The sequence below is a fragment of the Mesocricetus auratus genome, unplaced genomic scaffold, assembly GCF_017639785.1.
Source record: "Mesocricetus auratus isolate SY011 unplaced genomic scaffold, BCM_Maur_2.0 Super-Scaffold_100031, whole genome shotgun sequence".
Lineage (NCBI taxonomy): Eukaryota > Metazoa > Chordata > Mammalia > Rodentia > Cricetidae > Mesocricetus > Mesocricetus auratus.
Genome location: NW_024429212.1, coordinates 17239653 through 17261658, shown reverse-complemented (window position 1 = coordinate 17261658; position 22006 = coordinate 17239653). Strand labels below are relative to the sequence as shown.

At 38.9% G+C, this 22006-nt stretch overlaps 1 protein-coding gene across 3 annotated transcripts in view; it reads right to left on the bottom strand.

The window, feature by feature from the left end:
- Ccdc18 (coiled-coil domain containing 18) overlaps nucleotides 1–22006 on the bottom strand; it is a 94634-nt gene that overhangs the window by 43233 nt on the left and 29395 nt on the right. For all 3 annotated transcript variants that reach the window (XM_040733473.1, XM_040733474.1, XM_040733475.1), the window contains 8 exons: nucleotides 21437–21547; nucleotides 14193–14324; nucleotides 13112–13246; nucleotides 12911–12988; nucleotides 10121–10237; nucleotides 5125–5292; nucleotides 3337–3479; nucleotides 143–306 (listed from right to left, as the gene is read on the bottom strand). In XM_040733473.1, the coding sequence (XP_040589407.1) occupies nucleotides 143–306; nucleotides 3337–3479; nucleotides 5125–5292; nucleotides 10121–10237; nucleotides 12911–12988; nucleotides 13112–13246; nucleotides 14193–14324; nucleotides 21437–21547 (1048 nt within the window). The remainder of the gene's footprint in view (nucleotides 1–142; nucleotides 307–3336; nucleotides 3480–5124; nucleotides 5293–10120; nucleotides 10238–12910; nucleotides 12989–13111; nucleotides 13247–14192; nucleotides 14325–21436; nucleotides 21548–22006) is intronic.

Here is a 22006-nt window from a genome sequence, read left to right as displayed (position 1 = left end):
ACCTTTCTCAAATCCTGCCACTCACTAATGACTAAGCATTGTTCAAATATAAGAGCCTATAGAGGCCATTCCTATTCAAATCACCACATATAAATACACAGGTATTTGTATTCAAGTTAAATTCAGCTAACTAGTTGCTTACCTGCATTTGTTTTCTTTTCTAGTTCTGTCTTTGTCTGATCTAAAATCATATCTAACTGAGAGAGATGTATGGATTTATTTTCCCCATCTCGTTTCAGATGTATTATTTCTTTTTCCATTTTAGACAGCTCTTCTTTGTACTGATCCAGCTCAAGTTTGGCTTGCCTAATTAAAAACAATAGAACAGGTAATTTGGAAACTTTAAACTAAAAGCCTGTCTCTAAGTCTGCAAATTTTACTAGGTTAAATATTAGCAAAACTCTACTCAGAATCTTAAGTCACCTCTTTTATATATATATATATTTTTTTCTTTTTTTTGGTTTTATGAGACAGGGTTTCTCTGTATTGTTTTGGAGGCTGTCAGTCCAGCCCGGCCTCGAACTTACAGAGATCAGCACCTCTTGTACTTTTAAAACTTCTCCAACAAAAGTATTATTATTCTTTATACTGACATACCACTGAAAACCAAGGCCAGCATTCTTTTCAGTCTAACTACATGCAACTTTACAAAGTTTCATATATATTAAGACCATTCAGGGATAAGCACGTGATATTTTTATTATGTGAAACAAAGAAGCTAAATAATCAAATTACCATAAAGACTATATTACTCTTATGGAGCTATTAATTTTTATGTAAGACTTGTTATTAGGATGTATTTTTTAGTTTTAAAAGTGACTAGAGATTCCTAGATTGAACAGCTTTCCCTGCTACACAAATGAGGGAACTAAAACACTAAGAGGTAGCACAAGCAGACAATAACAGTAAAACTGAATGGACCAGGATCTCTAACTTTCATTCAGTTCAAAAATCTTTCCAACACAGACACTAGAGACAAAACAATATACTGAGATGCAGTATGTAGGTGGATAGGTGGGTGGGTGGGTTGGTGGGCAGGTGGGTGGGTGGAGAGGTAGATATGTGGATAGGTAGATGGGTGGGTAGGTAGGTGGATGGGTGGGTGGGTAGGAAGGTAGGTAGGTGGGTGGGTACGTACGTAGGTAGTTAGTAGGTTGGTTAGGAAGGTAGGTAGGTACCTGGGTAGGTAGGCGGGTGGGTGGGTAGGTTGGTGGGTGGTTGCATGGTTAGGTGGGTAGGTGGGTTGGTAGGTTGGTGGGTAGGTGGGTAGGTGTGTGGGTGGGAAGCTAGGTGGGTAGTTAGGTGGGCCTTTGTGCATGGTAAGCTGGCACTCTACCACTGAACTATGTGCCTAGCATACGGACACTTTTACATCTCTAAAATCTAAGGTAAACAATTTTCAGCTTAAAATTGTTCCTATGAGGAGAATGGATATAAAGCAAAAAACTGGAAGGGAATAATCAGAAGAGACTGACATACAGTGGTAAGAGCTGGTAGCTTGTCAGCACTAATCTAGATAACAAAGATCGTGTAGACACTTTATAAAAAACCACATAATAGAAACTCAAAAAACTTAGTATTCTGTAGTCATTTAGTAAATAACAATCACAGCTCTATATGCCTCAAGGTTTAGTTAGGATAGCAACATATTTTAGCATGGTATAAAGTAATATACACAATAATTATTAAGAGGTGGTAAAAAGGACAAGAAAATACATAGTTTGGGAATTTTCCACTAAAAATATTTTTTGTTTGTTCTAAAGTTTTGACTAGGAATAAATTCTACCTTTATTTCACTTCTGAGCAAGTACTCCTTGATAAAACTGAGTAAACAGAACATTAACACACATTTAAGTGCTTAAAAATATTAACTACATAATCAGTAATACTCAAATTTTAACTATAACTTTAAAAAGTTTTATGGCAGATTTTAAACCCATCTATTTTTAAGAAACACTTCTCTTTGTTTTTTCAGGGTTATTGAAGAAGTAGGACCACAGGAATTTTATGCCAAACACTAGACTAGAAACTTGATGGTTATATAAGTGAAGAATAAAAACCAAAAACTTGTTTATTTCAGAGCATGTATAACTGTGTACTTTATGTTGTTTCCAGTGAAGGAGAAAGACACCCAGTTAGAGAAGCATCAAGAAGTTGGTAGCGTTTTGAAAGAAGAGGCAAAGATGTAAAACCAGTCTCCTATGAACTACTTAGCTTGCCAGACACTACTAAGGGAACACAAGATTTTAATTTAAAGTAAAGCTGGTTTACATAATTTTATTTTTCTATGGCTTCTTTAAAGATGCTGACATCAATAAGTGTGAGTTGGATCTTGTGTATATGCATTTTGTATGTGTGTAAATAGAGATGCACGTGAATGTATATACACATGCATGTCGAGGTCAGAGGTCAAAGTCAAATGTCTTTCCCAATCTCTATTCACCTTGTTTGTTTGTTGGCTTTTTGAGATATGTCTATTACTGAATCTGTAAGAGATTTTTACAGATTTGGCATTTCAGCTGGGTCAGGGATCCTCCTATCTGTGCCTCCTCAATGGTGTGATTACAGGAGCACGCTACCGTACCAGGCTTTTCACATGGGTCTTGGGAATATGAACTCAGGTCCTCGTGTTTGTATAGAAAGCACTTTATCAACTGAGTCATCTCCCCACCCCAAGGTGGATTTTAACTCTGTGATGCATAAGCCAAAGAGAAGGTTAACGAGGTGATTTAATGACTAACTTGATTTTAAGGTCAGTAAAGAAAGAAGAGTAGTAATATATGATGTTACATAGCCATAATATCAGTTCTGGGGAAACTGAGGAACAAAGTGTGTAAGTCAGCCCAAGCCACATATTGCGGCCTTGTTTCAGAAACAAAACAAAGGAAAGTAATCGAGGCACCAGAATAACACAATAGTAAACAGTAGAAATGGTCAGCTCTAGGGTATACTGTGGGGATGTCTGAAGCATGACAGAAATACAATGATCAGAGAAGAAAGGTTATAAAAATAAAAAGCTCACGGGGCATTGGTGGCGCACACCTTTAATCCCAGCACTTGGGAGGCAGAGGCAGGCAGATCTGACTTTGAGGTCAGCTGATCTACAGAGTTCCAGGACAGCCAGGGCTACACAGAAAAACCCTGTCTTGAAAAAAATTAAAAAAACAAACAAACAAACAAAACACCAGTTAGGTCCTCTGAGAGTTATTTATAATTTAATACAGCAGTTACTAAGTGCCTATAAAGTATAAGAATCTGTAGTACTTGACCAAACTCAACCATTACTGACATAAAACAGAAAAAGCTAATAAACTATTTATTATATTCAAATTTTACCTGGCAGTACCAGTAAGTTCGATAATTTTTTGCCTTTTCAAATCTGCATCATGTATAGCTGTTTCATATTTCTCTTCCATTTTTCTCAACTTCTCTGCTGAGCTTTCCCTTTGTTTCTGAAGCTCTTGTTCCTGCTTTGATACCTGGTAAGGCAGTTTTCAGGTAAGTGATAAAATTCAATTACACTCCCAACATTACACAGAAAAATACTTTCATAAATATATAGTCTAACATCAGTTTCAAGATGTATTCTAAAAATCAAAGTAGGCTTTGGTGTGGCTGAACTTAACTATAGTCTTAAATCGTGGACCGGCTGAGAGGCAGGAAGATTGTCTGAGTCTAAGAGCTCAAGACCAATCTAGGCAACACAAAAAGACCCCATTTCAAAAGTTAAATTTAATAATAACAGTACAATCAAAATACAAACCAGGATGCTTTGAAACCATGAAAGTAAAACTAACTTTTTAATAATAGAGATAAGTCATTCACATATAACTTAGTGTTTTTATAAAAGTGAGCACATCTTAACAGTAAAGTGAGAGTAGTAAGAATTGAACAAGTCCAGGTGAAACTGGGTGCTTGTCTGCTTCAGATGAGAGACCCTGAATCCACTCATCAGCACAACAATAAACAAAAAGGAAGGGAAGGAAACAGGGAGGAAGTTAAGTTAAAAAAAATGTACAAAAATAGTAAAATTTTCCCTTTTTATTATCCCAATTTGAAAAGTTCTTTCTTTTCATGTCAAAAAAAGTGGTTGAGAATGAATTCAGATACATACACACACACACACACTATATGTTTATGTAGTCTACATATATATAATATTTAGAAAATAAAGTTATGAAATACTAAAATGAAATAAAAATTTTAATTCTTTATAAATTTTATTTCTTTTGAAAGAGAAAAGATGGAATATATATGAAAAAGATTAAGACAAAGTTGACAATGAATAAAAGAAAAAAGACTAGTCGCCGGGCGTTGGTGGCGCACGCCTTTAATCCCAGCACTCGGGAGGCAGAGGCAGGCGGATCTCTGTGAGTTCGAGGCCAGCCTGGTCTACAGAGCGAGTGCCAGGGCAGCCTCCAAAGCCACAGAGAAACCCTGTCTCGAAAAACCAAAAAAAAAAAAAAAGAAAAGAAAAAAGATTAGTCATCATTAATCACAGCACTCAGAAGGCAGAGGCAGATGGATCTCTATGAGTTCAAGGCTAGCCTGGTCTACAAAGCAAGCTCCAGAACAGCCAAGACTGTTACACAGAGAAACCCTGTCTCAAAAAACAAAAACAAACAAAAAAAGATTAGTCTCTAGTATCAAACTGTCTAGGATTCTTTCAGTGAAATGATAACATCTTTATTTTATATAAATAAATCTTTGTTGTGGTCTTAGAGAAGCCATAGTCTTGAGTATGCTATACAGGCATTGTACCACAGGCTATAATCCCACAATCATAACTTATTTGTGTAGCTCCGTAGCAATTCTATTTTGGAGGGAAAGGGAATCTTCTTTTATTGTACTGTTTCTCCAATTCTTTAAAGAAAGCCATAGCACATGTTTTATTCAAAAAGGAGACATCAGAAGACATAATAATTCAGATAGGTATTAAATATAGATTCAAGAAAGAAAATTCAGTCAAGAAGTCTAAATTATAATAAAATTTTGTGGCATGAGGAATACTGCCATCGTAGCAAAAGACGTAGGTCTGATTACATTTTGTTAATCAAAAATCTGCAAATGATTTTTAAATTCTATTTCATAAAAATCAAACTACTTTTAGTCAATAATGCATACCTGTTTTTCAAGTTTATTCTGGATATCTTCTAGCTCTCCGTTTCTAATTGTCTCTTGCTGTAACATCTGTTGCTGCTGTTGAAGAGTATGCTGCAGGACAGCATTTTGCTCACTAGTCTCTTGAAGACTGTGATTCTTTATCTTTAGCTCTTTCTGCAAACAATAAACCTGGCAAAGATATATATGCCTTATTATAATGAAAACAACAGATGTAAAAGCTGCATTCCTTAATTATCCCACATTCATGTAGCACAGTTGGTTATGGAGAAAGAAGGGCATGGTTCATTATTCTGACTGGGGAGATAACTGAAAAACCTCGGCATCAAAGTGCCGGGCACTGAACCGAACCCTCTGCCCAAGAACCGGGGCCAGACCACTGGCTGCAAATGCAAGAGGTGATTTATTGAGTACACAGGCGCCTGCGGATGCTACTGCAACTCGGGTGCAGAGCATCCGGGCTTTCAGGGAGTACAATATTTATAGAGTTTCAATGGTTACATAAGTAACAGGCATTTCATTGGCTCATCTTGGGGGCAGGGGTAGTTCCCACGGACTAAGTTTCCTGGTATTACTTTATGAAAGACCCAGGCATACTTCAGCAATTATTATCCTGGTCCCATGACTACTATGGTGATCATAGACACAACTGGGGGCAAGGGTAGTTGCCAAGGACTAGGTGTCCTGGTATTGTCATATGAAAGTTCCCAGCACGCTTCAGTAATTATTATCCGGGTCCCATGATTGCTATAGTGATCAGACACAATTGGGGGCCAGGGTAGTTGCCAAGGACTAGGTTTTCTAGTATTGTCATATGAAAGTTCCCGCATGCTTCAGCAATTATTATCCGGGTCCCATGACTGTTATAGTGATCACAGACATCCTGTTTTGAGGGTGAAACACCTGGTCTGGGTTTCTTTCATTAGGCAACGGCCTGGCCTTGCTTTTCTTTTCCTAGGGGGTCCTGGGTAGGGGTCTTTCATAACTATAGGGTTACTCCTATAAAGGGTTATGAATACAGGAAGATGCTTCTAGGGTTTGTTCTTATTTGGCATCATTTTGAAATGTTCTTATGCAATACATTGTTTTTGCTGGCTAGGATTCTGAAACACATTCCTTTCTGAGAAGGTGCGGTAGTCTGAATATAATTGGCTCCTATAAGCTCACAGGGAGTGGTACTTTTGGGAGGTGTGGCCTTGCTGAAATAGGTGTGGCCCTGTTGAAGGAAATGTGTCACTGTGGGGGTGGGCTTTGAGGTTTCCTTTGCTTAAGCTTTGATAAGGGTCACAGATCACTTCCTGTTGCCTGCAAGATATAGGACTCTTAGTTACAGCTACAGCACCATGTCTGCCTGTACTCCATCATGTCCCACCATGATGATAATGGACAGAACCTCTGAACTATAAGCAAGTCACCCTGTAGGCATCTGGTCTGTGGACCTATAATGATCACCACACCTCTTTTGGGTGTGGTTTCAGTCAGATGAAAGCAGAGAGGAGCTTGAGGTATTATATTCAAGTTGCAAAGATCCCCAGAGACCCACCAAACTCCAAATACAAGGTTTTATTTGTTCATTCAACCATGACCAGGACCCCTTCTAGCAAGCTGATGCAGCAGCCTCCAGAGAGGGTAAGTTCCCTGTCTACTGGTAGGTTTTATTTTTTATATATTTTTTTATTTTTTTGGTTTTGACGAGACAGGGTTTCTCTGTATTGTTTTGGAGGCTGTCGGTCCAGCCTGGCCTCAAACTCATGGAGATCTGCCTGCCTCTGCCTCCCGAGTGCTGGGATTAAAGGCGTGTGCCACCACCGCCCGGCTACTGGTAGGTTTTAAAGATAAAAGTTACAGGATTAAAAAAAAAAAAAGTTACAGGATTACATCAGTGGGTTCGTGTTGGTTGACATTTGGGAACAATTAGGAAAATTTCTCAAAGTCATATTTTGGCATGGAATACCTGTGTACCAATTAATTTCATTGGTCAGTGCTGAGAGGGAACATTCTGTGGTTTCTATGGCATTGTCTTGTTACTTGCAGGTGGTCTGTTGTTCATAAATACCAATAGTTTTCAGAACTGTATCCTGGAGACTACAGGGGAGGTTTTGGTCCCCCCTGGAGTTTCTTTGTTGACCAAGCAGTTCTCAGGAACCAAGTATCTAGGAGGATGGGCGGGGCGGGGGTGGGGGCCCCCCCCCTTTGGAGTTTCTTTGTGTTCAGTTTTGGCCCTAGACACTCTGGGAGGCCAGAGGATCTGGAGTTTCCTTGAGTCAGAGGCCCATGTGTCTTTTCTGTAGCCTGTCATGGCTGCTAAAGCAGGGGCTGAGAGAGGGTCTGGTCCCTTCATTTCTAAAAGTGAAACCTTTAAGTTTAGTTAACCCTTTCAGAGCTCTTTCTGATGGGTCAGCAGATCTGGTAGGAAGAGCAAAGAAATGCTCCAGTGGTTCTTTGTATTTTTCTGTGTAATTGTCCCCAATAAGCACCCAGTTATCATTTATCTTGAGTCTAGTGATATAAATACATCCTCACCTTCACCACCCCAATTAAATGTTTCCCTTTATAAGAGTTGTCATGGTCATGGTGTGTCTTCACAGCAATAGAAACCCTAACATAGTTGGTCAACTACTCTTATATAACCTTTTACTATGAAGTCATAAACAGCTTCTGCTAAACATCATCTCAAATTTTACTGTTAGAGGAAGGAGACTGCTTGCTCTATGCATCCCAGAAAGGGAAAGATAGAGGTAGCCCTAGACTGATCTATACTTCAGTTGATGAACTTTCCCCTTTACAGATATAAAACCAAAATCACTACATAATAAAATCAGATAATATTTATCATTCTATACTGTTAATATTACAGTAGCTTATAAAATAACATTGCAGCAAATCAATTCAGAATATTCAAATTCTAACAACATAATTTCACTAGAAATATTTAAGGTCTCAGTATGCTGGTCTCCAAAATTCCTTTAAAAGATATCTTTTGTTTGTTTGGTTTTGTTTTTTTTTTCAAGACAGGGTTTCTCTGTCCTGGAATTCACTCTGTAGACCAGGCTGGCCTTGAACTCACAGAGATCCACCTGCCTCTGCCTCCTGAGGGCTGGGGCTCAGCTAAAGATATCTTTAAGGTAGGTATGATGGTGCACATCTAAAACCCCACCCTGAGGAGGCTGGGGCAGGAGAATTATGAATTATAAGTGGCTAGAGCTACATAACAAGGCCATGCCTGTCTATGTGGGTGGATGCTGAGGTTATGGAGACAAGAGGAAAACTCTTAATGAAAGTCTGAATTTTTGTTTCATCTGTAGATGTAGATGACAACTTGGAGGAGTCAGGTCTCTCCTTCCACCCTGTAGAGTCTAGGGACAGCACACAGGTCATCATCGGGTTTGGGGCAACTGTCTAGTTTGGGGCAAGTGTCTACCTGCTGGGCCATCTCTTCAGCACTTCAAGAAAGGCCTTTAGTCTAGTAACTGAAAAATTTATCTCAATAAAGTTTAGTTGCTAAGTTTTGTTTTTTGTTTTTAAATAGTATCTCACTTATGTGGCCATGGATGGCTTAAAACTAGGTGGTTCAGGCTTGCCTATAACTCATAATCCTCCTGAGTCAGTCACCCAAGGACTAGATTATATGTGCATCACCATATCCACTTTCTAAAGCTCATTCTAAACACCCTTCAAGCAAAAGGAAGCAAAAACAAAAATTTTAAAGTTTGCCAGCACACTAGGTAAAGTTAGGTGGATCTCTGTGTTCAAGGCCAGCCTGATCTACAGAACGAATTTCATGACAGTTAGGACTACATAGAGAAATCCTGTTTCAAACAACTACCACCACCACCACCACCACTACCACCACCACCACCAACAACAACAACCACAACAAAATTGAAAGTTTTGAAGAATTTTATACTCCTATGTATAAAACAATGCTTTAAATATTAATCATTTTATATTAAAATTACTGTGTAATAATTGTAACTTACTATTTTCTGATTCTCTAAAAACAGATGAATTTGAATTATAAGATATATTTTATGCTAAACTGAAATAAAGTCTGTTCTTCAAAGAATATATAATTTAGGATTTGTTTTTAATGTCATATATATAGAGGCTAAACTGTTCTACAAAGTGAGTTACAGGACAGACTGTACTGTTAGACAAAAACTGTGACTCAAAAAACAAAAATTACATTTAATGTCATATATATATTTAATGTCACATATACGTACATACATAAAGATATAGAGAGAGCATGGATGTAACTCAGTTGGCAGAGTCTGCATAGTGTGGCGGATTGAATGAGGATGGCTCCCATAGGCTCATTCATATGTTTGGATACTCTGTCCCCAGTGGTGGAACTGTTTGGAAAGACTAGGAGGTGTGACATTGTTAAAGGAGGCGTGTCACTGACGATAAGGCTGAAGTTGGAAGAGACTCTCTGCTCTAAGCTATTGCCCCAGTGTCATGCCAGCTGCCATGCTCCCTGCCAAGCTGGCCAAGGACTCACCCTCTGGAACTGGAAGCCCCAGATAAGTTCTTTCTTCTCTAAGTTGCCTTGGTCATGGAGTCTTACCACAGTAGTGGACAAGTAACTTGAAACCTAGCATGTCTTGGGTCCCATCACCAGCACCACAGAAACCAGGTATGGTTGTACACACCTGTAATCTTAGACTTGATAAGCAAGATTGTAAGTTCTATACCATCAGTTATATAGAGAGTCTGAAATTAGCCTTGGATACCCTAGACCAATCTTGCCTTTAAAAAACCTAAACAAAAGTATATTGAGAATATGTTCACAAAGTAAAAAAAAGAAAAAAAACTTGAATATTTTGCTAAATAAAAGAATAATTTACTGCTGGGCAATGGTGGCACATGACTAGTTCTAGCACTCACGAGGCAGAGGCAGGCAGATCTCTGTGAGTTCGAGTCCAGCCTGGTCTACAAGAGCTAGTTCCAGAACAGGTTCCAAAGCTACAGAGAAAACAAAACAAAAAAAATTTACCTCTTCAGACTTCTTCTTCAGCTGTTTTTCAAATGTTTCCTTATTTCCTTCCAACTGATTCAAATGCAAAGCAAGTTCTTCCTTACAGATTTCTAATGCTGAATCCAGTTGTCTGACCTTGTCAAAAAAAGTAAAACATAACAAAAGATGATCTTGCTGAAAACTGTAGGGGGATTTTTTTCTTGCTTTTTTACTTTCCTCTTACACTTTTGAGTTTTAATTTTGCAGGGAGAGATTCAACAAACTTAGGAAATCCTCTACTATTTTCCCAAGTGCCAGGGTTAAAGGCAGAGGCTACTATACTTGGCCTGCATACTAATATTTTTAAACTACGTTTACTGTTACAGACATAAATGAACTGATTATTACAATAGATGTTAAAGAATTATTGAATTCGAGCCGGGCGTTGGTGGCGCATGCCTTTAATCCCAGCACTTGGGAGGCAGAGGCAGGCGGATCTCTGTGAGTTCGAGGCCAGCCTGGTCTACAGAGCGAGTTCCAGGACAGCCTCTAAAGCCACAGAGAAACCCTGTCTCAAAAAACCAAAAAAAAAAAAAAAAAAAAAAAAGAATTATTGAATTCTATAGGAATGACTATAATGTGATGGTTAACATTACATTTAAAGTTTAGACTTAGTATATTTAAGAGACCAAAAAAGCAAAAAATGCCTCTATCATGCAAGCCCCTTGTTGTGGGATAATCTTTTTGTACACTGTGAAGATGGCTGTTTTACCTCATCTGCCTAAGGCACCTTCTGATTGGTTTAATAAAGAGATGAACAGCCAACAGCAAGACAGGAGAGGATAGACAGGACATCTGCACAGCGGGATTCACCGGTGAGACACAGAGGAAGGGAGATGTATAGTACAGGGGAGAGATAATGGGCCATTTGGCAGAAGGTAGTAATGGCATGGGTTAATTTAACTTATAAGAGCTAGTTGGGAACAAGTCTAAGCTAAGATCAAACTTTCATACTTAATAAAAAGTCCAAAGAAAGTCCAGCTATAGGCCCTTGCTTATACAGGTTATACCCTAACAATCCACTTCCCTTTTCTCCAGACATTGAAGTTAACCACTTTTTTTTAAATGTATGAGAGCTCTGTCTGCATGTATGTCTACAGATCCCATTATATATGGCTGTGAGACACCATGTCGGTGCTGGTAATTGGTAATTGAACTCAGGACCTCTGGAAGAGCAGCCACTACTCTTAACCTCTAGGTCATCTCTCCCACCCCTCTCCCAGATATTGAAGAGTATTTTTAAATTGACTGGTCTTGTCTTGTAAGATTCACTGTGGTCATAAGACTAACTGCTATCTCTGCTTCTGCAATCAAACTTGCTTACTCTGCTCAAAAAGATGATTAGACAACTACAAGACATAAATTAGACCCTGCCTATACACAGACAAAATACATGCAATCTTGTGACTGACTTTTCCTTCATAAGCCTTGGGCTGATAATGGCTACGTGCTGAATCTTGGGAGCACTCTTAGCAGCCCTGGTCCCACACTGGACATCAGTATCTAAAATATAAAGCCTCTTGTTCACATGTACTTATGGTTATGGTGAATCTCAAAGTCACCCCAGACCCTAACAATCAACACAGATGTAACTATTCAGTTGGGGAGATGACTCATGGCAAGCATGAGGATCAGAGTTCAGATTTTCAGCACTCACGTAAAAAGCCAGGTACGGCAGCATGTATGTGTATGCAATTCTAGAATTAGGGAGGCAGAGACAAGCAGATCACTGAAGCTCACAAGCCAGGCTAAATAGCCAAACCCGCAAGCTCCACGTTTGATGAAATATCTTAAATCAAAAAAATAAGATTGAGGAAGAGATATGATTTCTACTTCTAACCTCCATACATACAAATGAACATGTACCACACACACGCCCTCCCTCCTTCCCTCTCTCTCCCTGAAGACATAATTGTTTACATAAGCATACACAATCTCAAAACAGTTTATAAACAGAATTCTAGGCAAAAAGTAGGTATCTTTATATTCAAGTTATCTATGGCACAAGATGGCAGCATATTTAGACCTATTAATGCTAATAAAGAAATGAATATACAGTAGTTCTCCCACATCCACATGGGAAACATTTCAAAGATTATAGAATTGAATACTAAATACAGTGCTTTTCATTCAGACAGAAACACATGCACATATTCAATGCCCTTTCTATCTTAAGTACTTACCATGCTCTATGGTACAACAGTAAAACTAGTACTTCTTTGTTCTTTAAATTTGTCTAAATTATATTTATTTGTGTGTCAGTAGTTGAAGATGTGTGAACATGAGCCTTCCTCCTGTTTATTTTGGTAACAATAAAGTAGTTAAAAAATACTGTGTGTGTGTGTAAAAGACATGTGTGTATACATGCATGCAGGTACTCTCAGAGGCCAGAGAAGGGTGTGGGATTCCCTGGAGCTAGAGTTACAGGCAGCTGTAACTGCCCAGCAGGCTGCTGTTACTGAACTCATGTCCTGTGAATGAGTCGCACACGTGCTTGACTACTAAGCCATTTCCTCAGCCATTTAATGGATATTTATTACAATTTCGATAATTTATTGGGAAGAAAGCTAAAAATGTCTGCAGTAGTAAAGCAGAGGCCTGATAAGATGGCTTAGCAGGTAAAGACTCTTGTCTCCAAACCTGAATCCTATTCTTGAGACCCACATAATAACGGGGAAAATTGTCTCTTGCAAGTTGTCCTCTGCCTTCACACTAATGCCACGCATGTGTATGAACACACATGCACAAACACACAAAAAGTACACTAGCCTTGACTGTTTCTTCAGACACATGAATCTGCAATGCTTTCAAAGCTTCATCTTTCTTCATATTTTCTTTTTCCATTTCCTATAAACAAATGTTGGTAAGAAAAATGTTTGTAAATAAATATTAAGAGTATATTAAATTTATGTTACAGAAACAAACTTAAATCTTAGCTTTTAAACAGTACTTTTAAAAAGATGACTTTACCACTTTACTTTCCGTCAAGAGTCTATCTAGTGATTCAAGGTGATGTTGTTTACATAGTATATCTTGCTGCAAAATGGACATAGTCTTTTCTTGTTCTTTGAATTGTTGATCTCTTTGCTCTAGCTGAGTTTCAAGCTAAATATAAAAACAGGATTTTCATGTTACACTCTTAAAACACTGGGAACACTTTAAACATATATATATATATATATATTTGAAAGTATATTTGAAATAAATTATGCATTTTAGAAATCTTCAAATTCTTATTTAAGTCATATACCTATCTCTTTTTCCTTTCTTCCTTTGTTCTTATTGATTGGTCTATTTTTGTACTTTTATTAAATGTGCATAGCCATGAGCAATATGGAATACAATTTTCTGTCTTGAAATTTTATATTTATTATAACAATATCTCTAAGTTTCAATCATTTGCTTTTTCTTTTACTCAATGTAGTTTCGGACATTTATTTGTGTTGATATACAGGTCTAGTTCACTTACTTTAGGAAGTACTATAATCGACATAAGGAATTAAGGTTTACTTTGATACCTTGCTTTGATTACTGCAACAATGTATGAAGTGATAACAAGCTTTATACAAGTCTCTTTATGCATATGTACAAGAGTTTCCCTAGAACAAATCACCTAGAAATGGACTTCCTGTTTGCGGAAGAGGCACATTTTCATTTCAGTAGGTATTCTCTTGCAAATGTATCAAAACTTTTATCTTTCCCTTTAGTATTTTTGCTTTTTAAGACTGGGTCCCACTCCATCATACTAACAACAAATGAAGATTACACTTCTTTGTCAGTGTTTGCTGCTATCCGTCTTCCCTCTCACTCCCTACCTTCACAGTCTAATGAGAATAAAATGGTATTTTATTATCTTTGTCTTGGTTTTTTTTAATTTAAGATACTTGTCTTCTTTGTCAAATGAGTTGGCAAACAGCAGGAAATTATAAAGTGTGAGATTCTTATTATAGGTAGTGTCATTAATTTCTCTATGCCTTTGTTTCTTGCACCTAGAGAAGTTTGGATTAGGATGTTTAAGGTTCTTTTCAGTGATAATGAATACATTACTTACTCGCTCAATCTGTTTTTCCATTTCTTTATGCTGTTCATGGTGAATTTTCTTTGCTTTTTCAAAAGCAAAACAAATTTTCTCATGTTCTGTATTGATATTGGATTCAAGGCTTCTTATTTTTTCATTCTTCTCCTAGAAATAAAAATATTGGGAAGACTATAACTAAAAGTCTGTTTTATGGGCTGGACCGACAGCCTCTAAAACAATACAGAGAAACCCTGTCTCGTAAAAACCAAAAAAAAAAGTCTGTTTTACATCACAAAAGACTGCTATATTCTATTCTTTTTTCTTTTTGGTTTTTCGAGACAGGGCTTCTCTGGGACTTTGGAGGCTGTCCTGGAACTCACTCTGTAGAGCAGGCTGGCCTCGAACTCACAGAGATCCGCCTGCTTCTGCCTCCCGAGTGCTGGGATCAAAGGCGTGCACCACCACTGCCTGGCATATTCTATTCTTTAAGTCACTTTAATCAATACTTAAACAAGAAAACTGATTTCCAGGCATATGGTAGACTAGAAATTGTCTCTGTTATGACCAGTGAAGAGAAGTATCAGGATGAGTGGAAACAAGGGAAAAGAAGAACTCTTGAAATTCAAAATAGGATCGATAAGCAGAAAATCAAACAGGACAGTTCCAACTGCCATGGGAGAGGGGAGGCCTCATCCAAATATTACCAGACAACCCTAGGAAAAATGAGACTGACAGTCCTGCTGACAGGACAAATCCACAGCTCTCACAAGCCTCTTGCTAGGGCAATGACTTCCTAGATGGGACAGATCAGGGACAGAGGAGGTCCCCTGGCTCAGAGGGCTGTGGCTGGACACTATCTTCAGGGAACCTATTTTTTAAGACCAAAATATTCTGGGGGGTCTGCAAAAAGGGAACAGTCACAACTCAGGAAGATTAAATTCAACCTGCTACAACCCCAGCTGAGAGACAGATTTGGGGTGCAGCTGGAGAAACAGAAGGGCAGGACCCTGACAAACTGCAGGGTAGGGAGCAGGAGGCCTGTTAGACAGTGAGCTGTGCTGGGAAAGGGGGCTTTGCCACAGCAGCCAGGGACAGGACTCACCCGCTGAGGATAATTCTGAAGAGTGACAGCCATGAGCCTGAGACTACCCCTGAGTGTGGGAGTAGACAAATCTCCAGGGCTAAGTTTCTGTACTGACACTCACTGAGGCAGGGGTCGAGAACTCAAAATTCCAATGGACTATTTGGAACCCACAGCGGCATCCATCTAGCAGGGTGATTAACACTTAGCAAACTTGAAAGTATAAAGGTAAAAAGGCAGGTCTACCCTTACACATCTCAGTGCTCAGGCTGCTCTCCCCCACCCACTTCCAGTGTATTTGGGAGACACCCCACAGCTAGATCACTACGCACAAGTACAAACCAGGGGACCTCGAGAAGGTAGGAGACTGCAAAGCAAGGAGTAAGCAGCAGACACTCTCACGGTGTGAACAAGGGAATCTATTCAAGTGACAGCCAATCTGGCTGGATACCAGTACAGTGTCAGTTAAGTCATAGTAAACACCAGAGGCTAAAGTTCATCTGACTCCTCCTCACACACGTACCAACAAGCTCCAATTTTCATACACTCAGAGGGAAGATGATAAGGGATACCAATTTTTTCCTGTAGTTTGTTTTTCTTGCCCCTTAAGCTTCCCTTTTTTTCTTTTTACTATTATTTACTATTACTAGTATTTATTAGTACTTTTATTTAACCACATTTTTCTTTATTTTTTTCATGCTTTTATGTTCCACTTCATATATTAATGAAATTTGGTTATATTTCTTTTTGAAAAATTCTGTTGTTGTTTTTGTGAGACAGGGTTTCACTGCGTTGCCCTTGACTAGCCTGGAAATTGATGTGTAGACCCGGCTGGCTTTGAACTCAGAGATCTACCAACCTCTGCCTCCCAAGTACTGGAATTACAGGTATACACCACGATGCCCAGCAAGTTATCACATTTTTTTTTGCATCATCTTGCAATAATCTTTATTTATTTATTATTCATTACACCATGTTTCTCTCCTTTTCTCTCCCTTATTTTTCCTTTCTACTATAATTTTACTAGTATTTACTTTGTCTTACTAGTTTATTTAAAAATTAAAAATCTTTTGTTTTTGTTTTCTTCCCATTCTTATATTTATCTAATTGTAACAATGAGTATTTTTTATTATTGCTTGCTACTGCTTCATTTTCTTATATCCTCTATTTTTTAATGTCAGAGCCTTACTATATAGCCCTGGTTAGCCTGGAGTTCACTATATAGACCAGGCTGGTCTTGAACTTAAAGTGGTTCGCCTGCCTCTGCTTTCTAAGTGCTGGTATGTGGGCACTAGGCACAGATATGCTGCATTCAGGCTAAACATCCATTTTCACAAAATACAACGTTTTTTCAAAATGCATTTTCATTTGGTAGAATTTTGGTATCCAGCTGTCCTTTCTGCACATGGGCCTGGTTTGGTTCAATTTCCAACGGAATTTTCATCCCATCCTCTGACGCTCCTGCCTATAGGAATTTGGAAACTTAATAGGTTGGAGTTTTTCTCTGTTTTTGAACTTGTTTAACAATTAGTATCAAGGACAGACCTTTTTTGTAGTGTCCTAAATACCAGCAGAAGTGAACAACTTTGGGGAAAAGTTAGTTAGAACAGATATTGTATATGTTGCAGTATTATTCAGTTCCTCTTAGACTTGGTTTCTTTCAGTTTATTCTCATTAAATTCCTATTTTTCACCTGCTCAGATAACTTATAGTTTCAGTACCCCTGAAATGTTTACTTAAAAAATATTGGTTACAGGCTGCATCAAACAGTCCTCCCACTCATTGATTTATCCCAGCCCTGCACCCCAGCAGGCATTTCCTGTGGAACCCACAGGCCACTCTGGCCAGGGAAGCAGGTAGGCTAATGCAGGTCTTCATCTCTTCCTCCATTCCTCCAAGTCCAATCCCCAGCTCTGCAGCAGATTACCTGCTGCAGACTCTCCTCACTCTGTCTCCATTCTCAGGGGATCAAGGAGATTTTGAAACATCCTGCTCTCCTACCTGCACCCCACCTCACCCCCACCCATCACATTCCCCTTCCTACCTGTCAGCTCCCAATACACAGAAATGCATAGGGATTTCCTGACAGGCAACACAGAGCCACCACACTCTCCTAAGAACTAGAGGGTAACAGAAACCAAGGAACAAAACATCCATCCAATAAAGACAAAAGCCAGATATCAGCATCTAGAATTACAATCTTGAAAAAAAATAGTCATAGAAGTACAGTCTTCACAAACCCAGATGCCTAGACATCGTGGTAAAAACACAGTAACAGTAACAGTAAAGACACTATGTCCCCACTAGAGCCTAGCAGGTCCTACTGCAACATAGCTGAAGCATAAGAAAAAGGCCTTAAAATAGCTTTTATAAATATGATGGAGATCCTTAAAGAGGAAATGAATAAATCCCGTAAAGAAATCTATGAAAACATAAACAAGCAGGGGGGAAGGGGTTTCAATACCTGAAAGTGAAACTAGAATCAATAAAAAAACCCAAACCGAGGGAATTCTAGAAATGAAAAACTTAGGAAGCTGAACAGGAACCTTGAACAGGTAAGAGGAAAGCTTTACAAAATGTAAGAGATAATCTCAGGCACTGAACACGAAAGAAGAAATGAAAGAAAATGTTAAAGCTCCTGGTAGTCAGCGGCAGTGGTAGTGCACAACTTGAATCCTAGCACTCGGGAGGAAGAGGCAGTGGCTCTCTGTGAGTTTGAGACCAGCCTGGTCTACAAAATGGGTTCCAGGATAGGGTCCAAAGTTACAGAGAAAACATCTTGGAAAAAAAATACAAACAAACAAAAAGCTCCTGGAACAAAATGTCCACTGACTCTGGGACACTATGAAGACAAAATCTAAGAATAATAGGAATAAAGGAAGGAGAAGAAACACAAGTCAGAGGCAAAGAAAGTATTTTCAACAGATCAAGAAAAACAAATACAGTATGTATCCACTTATAATGTAGATCTTACCGGTTAAGTCATTGATAAGCAAGCTACATTTTGTAAGAACCAGAGGCTAGGTATAGAGTAAGGGACCTGAGAGGAAGAAGAAACTGAATAGATGATTATGGATGGAAATGGGGTTAATTGGAACGGGAGGATCAAGCAGAGTGGGAGAGAAGAGGGAAGTGAAGGAGGGAATATGGGAAGGGATGGGTCAGACAAAATACAATAGAAGCATCTTATAACATGTACATATAGCAAAGTAATCTAAATTAAACTGTCAAATAATGGGGAGACAGAGCCCCAGCTGTACACCAATCATCACCAAATGAAGCTGCCAGTGCCGGGAATGGGTTATATCTAATTGAGTTGTTGGCCAAAGGAGTTCTATGGTTACCCAAACAAGCCAGGCTATTTCCAAAGCTATTGGTGGCTCTCCACAAGTTTAAGACTCTATTGCTAAAGATAGCACCTACCCAACTCACTGAACATGGAGAAGTTGAACTGGTTCCTACCTAGAGTCTTTACCCCTACAGACTAGTATTCATGGTTCTGGAAGGTGCTCTACACACCACCAAAGGAGAAAGGTGAACACCAACCCATCTACAAATCTACAAGAGTTATCTGCCTGAAAGACACTCTGGTGTGATGGTGGCACAAAGGTTATGGGAGTTACCAACCAAAAACTGACTTGACTTAAAGCCCACTCCCCGAGATGGAACCCATACTGCTTAGGTGGCCAAGAACCTGAAACTAGATAGGTCAGGGACTACAGAAAAAAAAAAAAACCCACAACTGTTCTGCTAAAGGAACAGCAATAAAATGACGCCTAGCAACATTCTGCTATAATCAGATATCAGAGCCTTGCCTAGCCATCATCAGAGAAACTTCCTCCTGCAGGTATGGGAATAAATAGACCCACAGCCACACATTGTGCAGAGTCAAAGAAAATACTCAGCTCCAAAAGGATGTTCCCATCAAAACCCCTCCCTTCAGGGCTCAGGAAACTCTAGGGAAGAGAAGGCAGAAAGAATGTAAGAGCCAGAAAGGAGGGAAGACACCAAGAAACCAAGGCCTCTGACACAACGCTGTTGGTTGCACATACAAACTCAGACTGGCAACATACACAGGGCCTGCATTCGTCTGTACCAGACAGGACCCTAGAGCTGAGAAAAGAAGTGGACACTCACTCCCACCCCTAACTCAGAAGCATCTCCAAGTCATCGCCTCTTGGAAATGAAAAACTAGTTTTCTCCAAGGAAGTCTCACTGGAGAACCAAACCTCTCGTAATGGTCGGCTCCTTGCCCAGCAGTGGTAGATGGCCAATGCAAAATGAACTCAATAACATCTTTGGAAGTTCTCTGTCTTATAATGTTAAGTCACGGCATTATTAAAATTTACACTTACAGGTGCTTTATGTATATATTATAATTTTGAGTTTTTATGGGATTCCTGTGTATGCCAATGTGTGTCTCTACAGCTATATGCATTTCTTTTTCTTTTTCGATTTTCTATATGCATTCCTTTTGTTCTTTTTCGTGTTTAGTCATTTGGTCATATTCCAATTTGTTTATTTTTTAAGTTATTTTATTATTATGGATGTGGATCTGGATAGGAGAGGAGGTGGGAAGAAATTGGGAAAATGGGGAGGGGAAACTGTAATCAGAATACATTGTATGAAAAAAAAATCTTTTTTTAATTGTGTTTTTTTTTTTTTTTTTGAGACAGAGTTTCTCTGGATAACCCTGACTGTCCTGGAACTCACATTGTAGACCAGGCTGGCCTCTGCCTCCTGAGTGCTGGAATTAAAGGCCTGGCTAAAAATCTATTTTCAATGAAAGAAAAAACAATTTAAAATAAATTAATGGGGCCAGGCGGTGGTGGCGCATGCCTTTAATCCCAGCACTCGGGAGGCAGAGGCAGGCGGATCTCTGTGAGTTCGAGGCCGGGCTGGACCGATAGCCTCCAAAACAATACAGAGAAACCCTGTCTCATAAAAACCAAAAATTAATTAATTAATTAATTAATTAATTAATGACCTTGAAGAAGATACAAATAAGCAAATGAATAAACTAATCAGTCTAAGACTTGTACAAGAAAGCAAGCTACATAACAAAGAAATCCAGCAAATTAGATGAGAAAATTAGATCATCAATATGGACAAAGTTGACATTATGGAATAAAAATTCAGCAAAGAAATAGAATGATCTGGAGATACAAACATAAATGTGAGAGACGAAAAGCACAATGGGTCAAATAAAAAGTTCAGTGGAAAGCATCACCTATAGACTCGGCCAAGAAGAAGACAGATTATCAGGGATGAAGGACCAAATTGAGAAAATATTACATTCACACATCAGTTAAGGGGGGAAGCAGGAGGAGGAGAAAGAAAAAGAAGGAAGAAGGAAGGAGGAGGAAGAAGGAAGGAAGGAAAGAAGGAAACAAGCAGCACAGCCACAACTTCCAGAAATGTTGGGATACTATGAGGGGACCAAACCTAAGAATGCATTGGGTAGAAGGTAAAACTAAGCCATCCAGAATCATCTATTCCCTGAAGTTACAGCAGAAAACTTAACAAATTTTAAAAAGCTAGACACTTAACTGCAAGAGTCTTTTACAAGCATAAACATAAATGACCAAAGAAGAGACTCTCTACCACATATAATGGCCAGTATTTCAAAAACACAAAGCAAAGACAGGCCAGTAAGATGGTTCAAAGGGTAAAGACACTTGGCATAAACCGGAAGACCTGAATTAAATCCCTGGGTCTACATCAAGAACAGAAAACTGTCCTCTGACTTCACATGCACAGGAAGATACCCAATGTTAGCCTGGCCTGGTGGCAGATGCCTCCCAACTCTCAAGGGAGCGGAGACAGGAGGATCTCTATGAGTTCAAAGCTAGCTATGGCTACACAGTGAGATCATGTCTCAAAACAAACTAAAAAAAGACACCGAATGTTGATGCATAGACTCCACATATGCACACATGGATGAGTGTGCCTGTGTCCACACAGAAGACCTAACAACTGTGAATATACATACACTGACTGTTCAGGTTGCAATTTCAAACACAAAAAGGAAGAAAAGGTTACACAGGTCCTAACAGAATAGTAGTGGGTGACTTCAACACTATCACCTTTAGTAGTATCAATTAGAAACCAACAAAGAAACTTAAAAGTCAAACTACATAATAGATCAAATAGACATAATAACAATTAAATAGCAAAAGAAAATGGTAAATTTTACCATGAGCTCCTGTTCAAGCTCTGCATTTTTTGCAGCAATAGAAGAATACTCAATAATTTTTTCTTCCAGCTGTTTCTCTAGAGTTAAAAGTTGAGAACATTTCTTTGTCATCTGAAAAAGCAAAAACGACACATTTTAAAAGTAATGACAGCCGGGCTGTGGTGGCGCATGCATTTAATCCCAGCACTCGGGAGGCAGAGGCAGGCGGATCTCTGTGAGTTCGAGGCCAGCCTGGTCTACAGAGCAGCCTCCAAAACAATACAGAGAAACCCTGTCTCAAAAAAAAAAAAAAAAAAAAAAAGACAAGTTTGATAGTAACAGGTGACTAATTACATACCTACATTTCCTTATTATCTTATATAGTTGGCAGTAATAACTTTCAAGAACTAGAAATTTGCATTACACTGAAAAATGAGCTGTATAGGTACAATACCTTGAATACCTTGAACAAGATTAGAAACATGGCCGGGCAGTGGTGATGCACAACTTTAATCCTAGCACTCGGGAGGCAGAGGCAGGTGGATCTCTATGAGTTCGAGACCAGCCTGGTCTATAAGAGCTAGTTCCAGG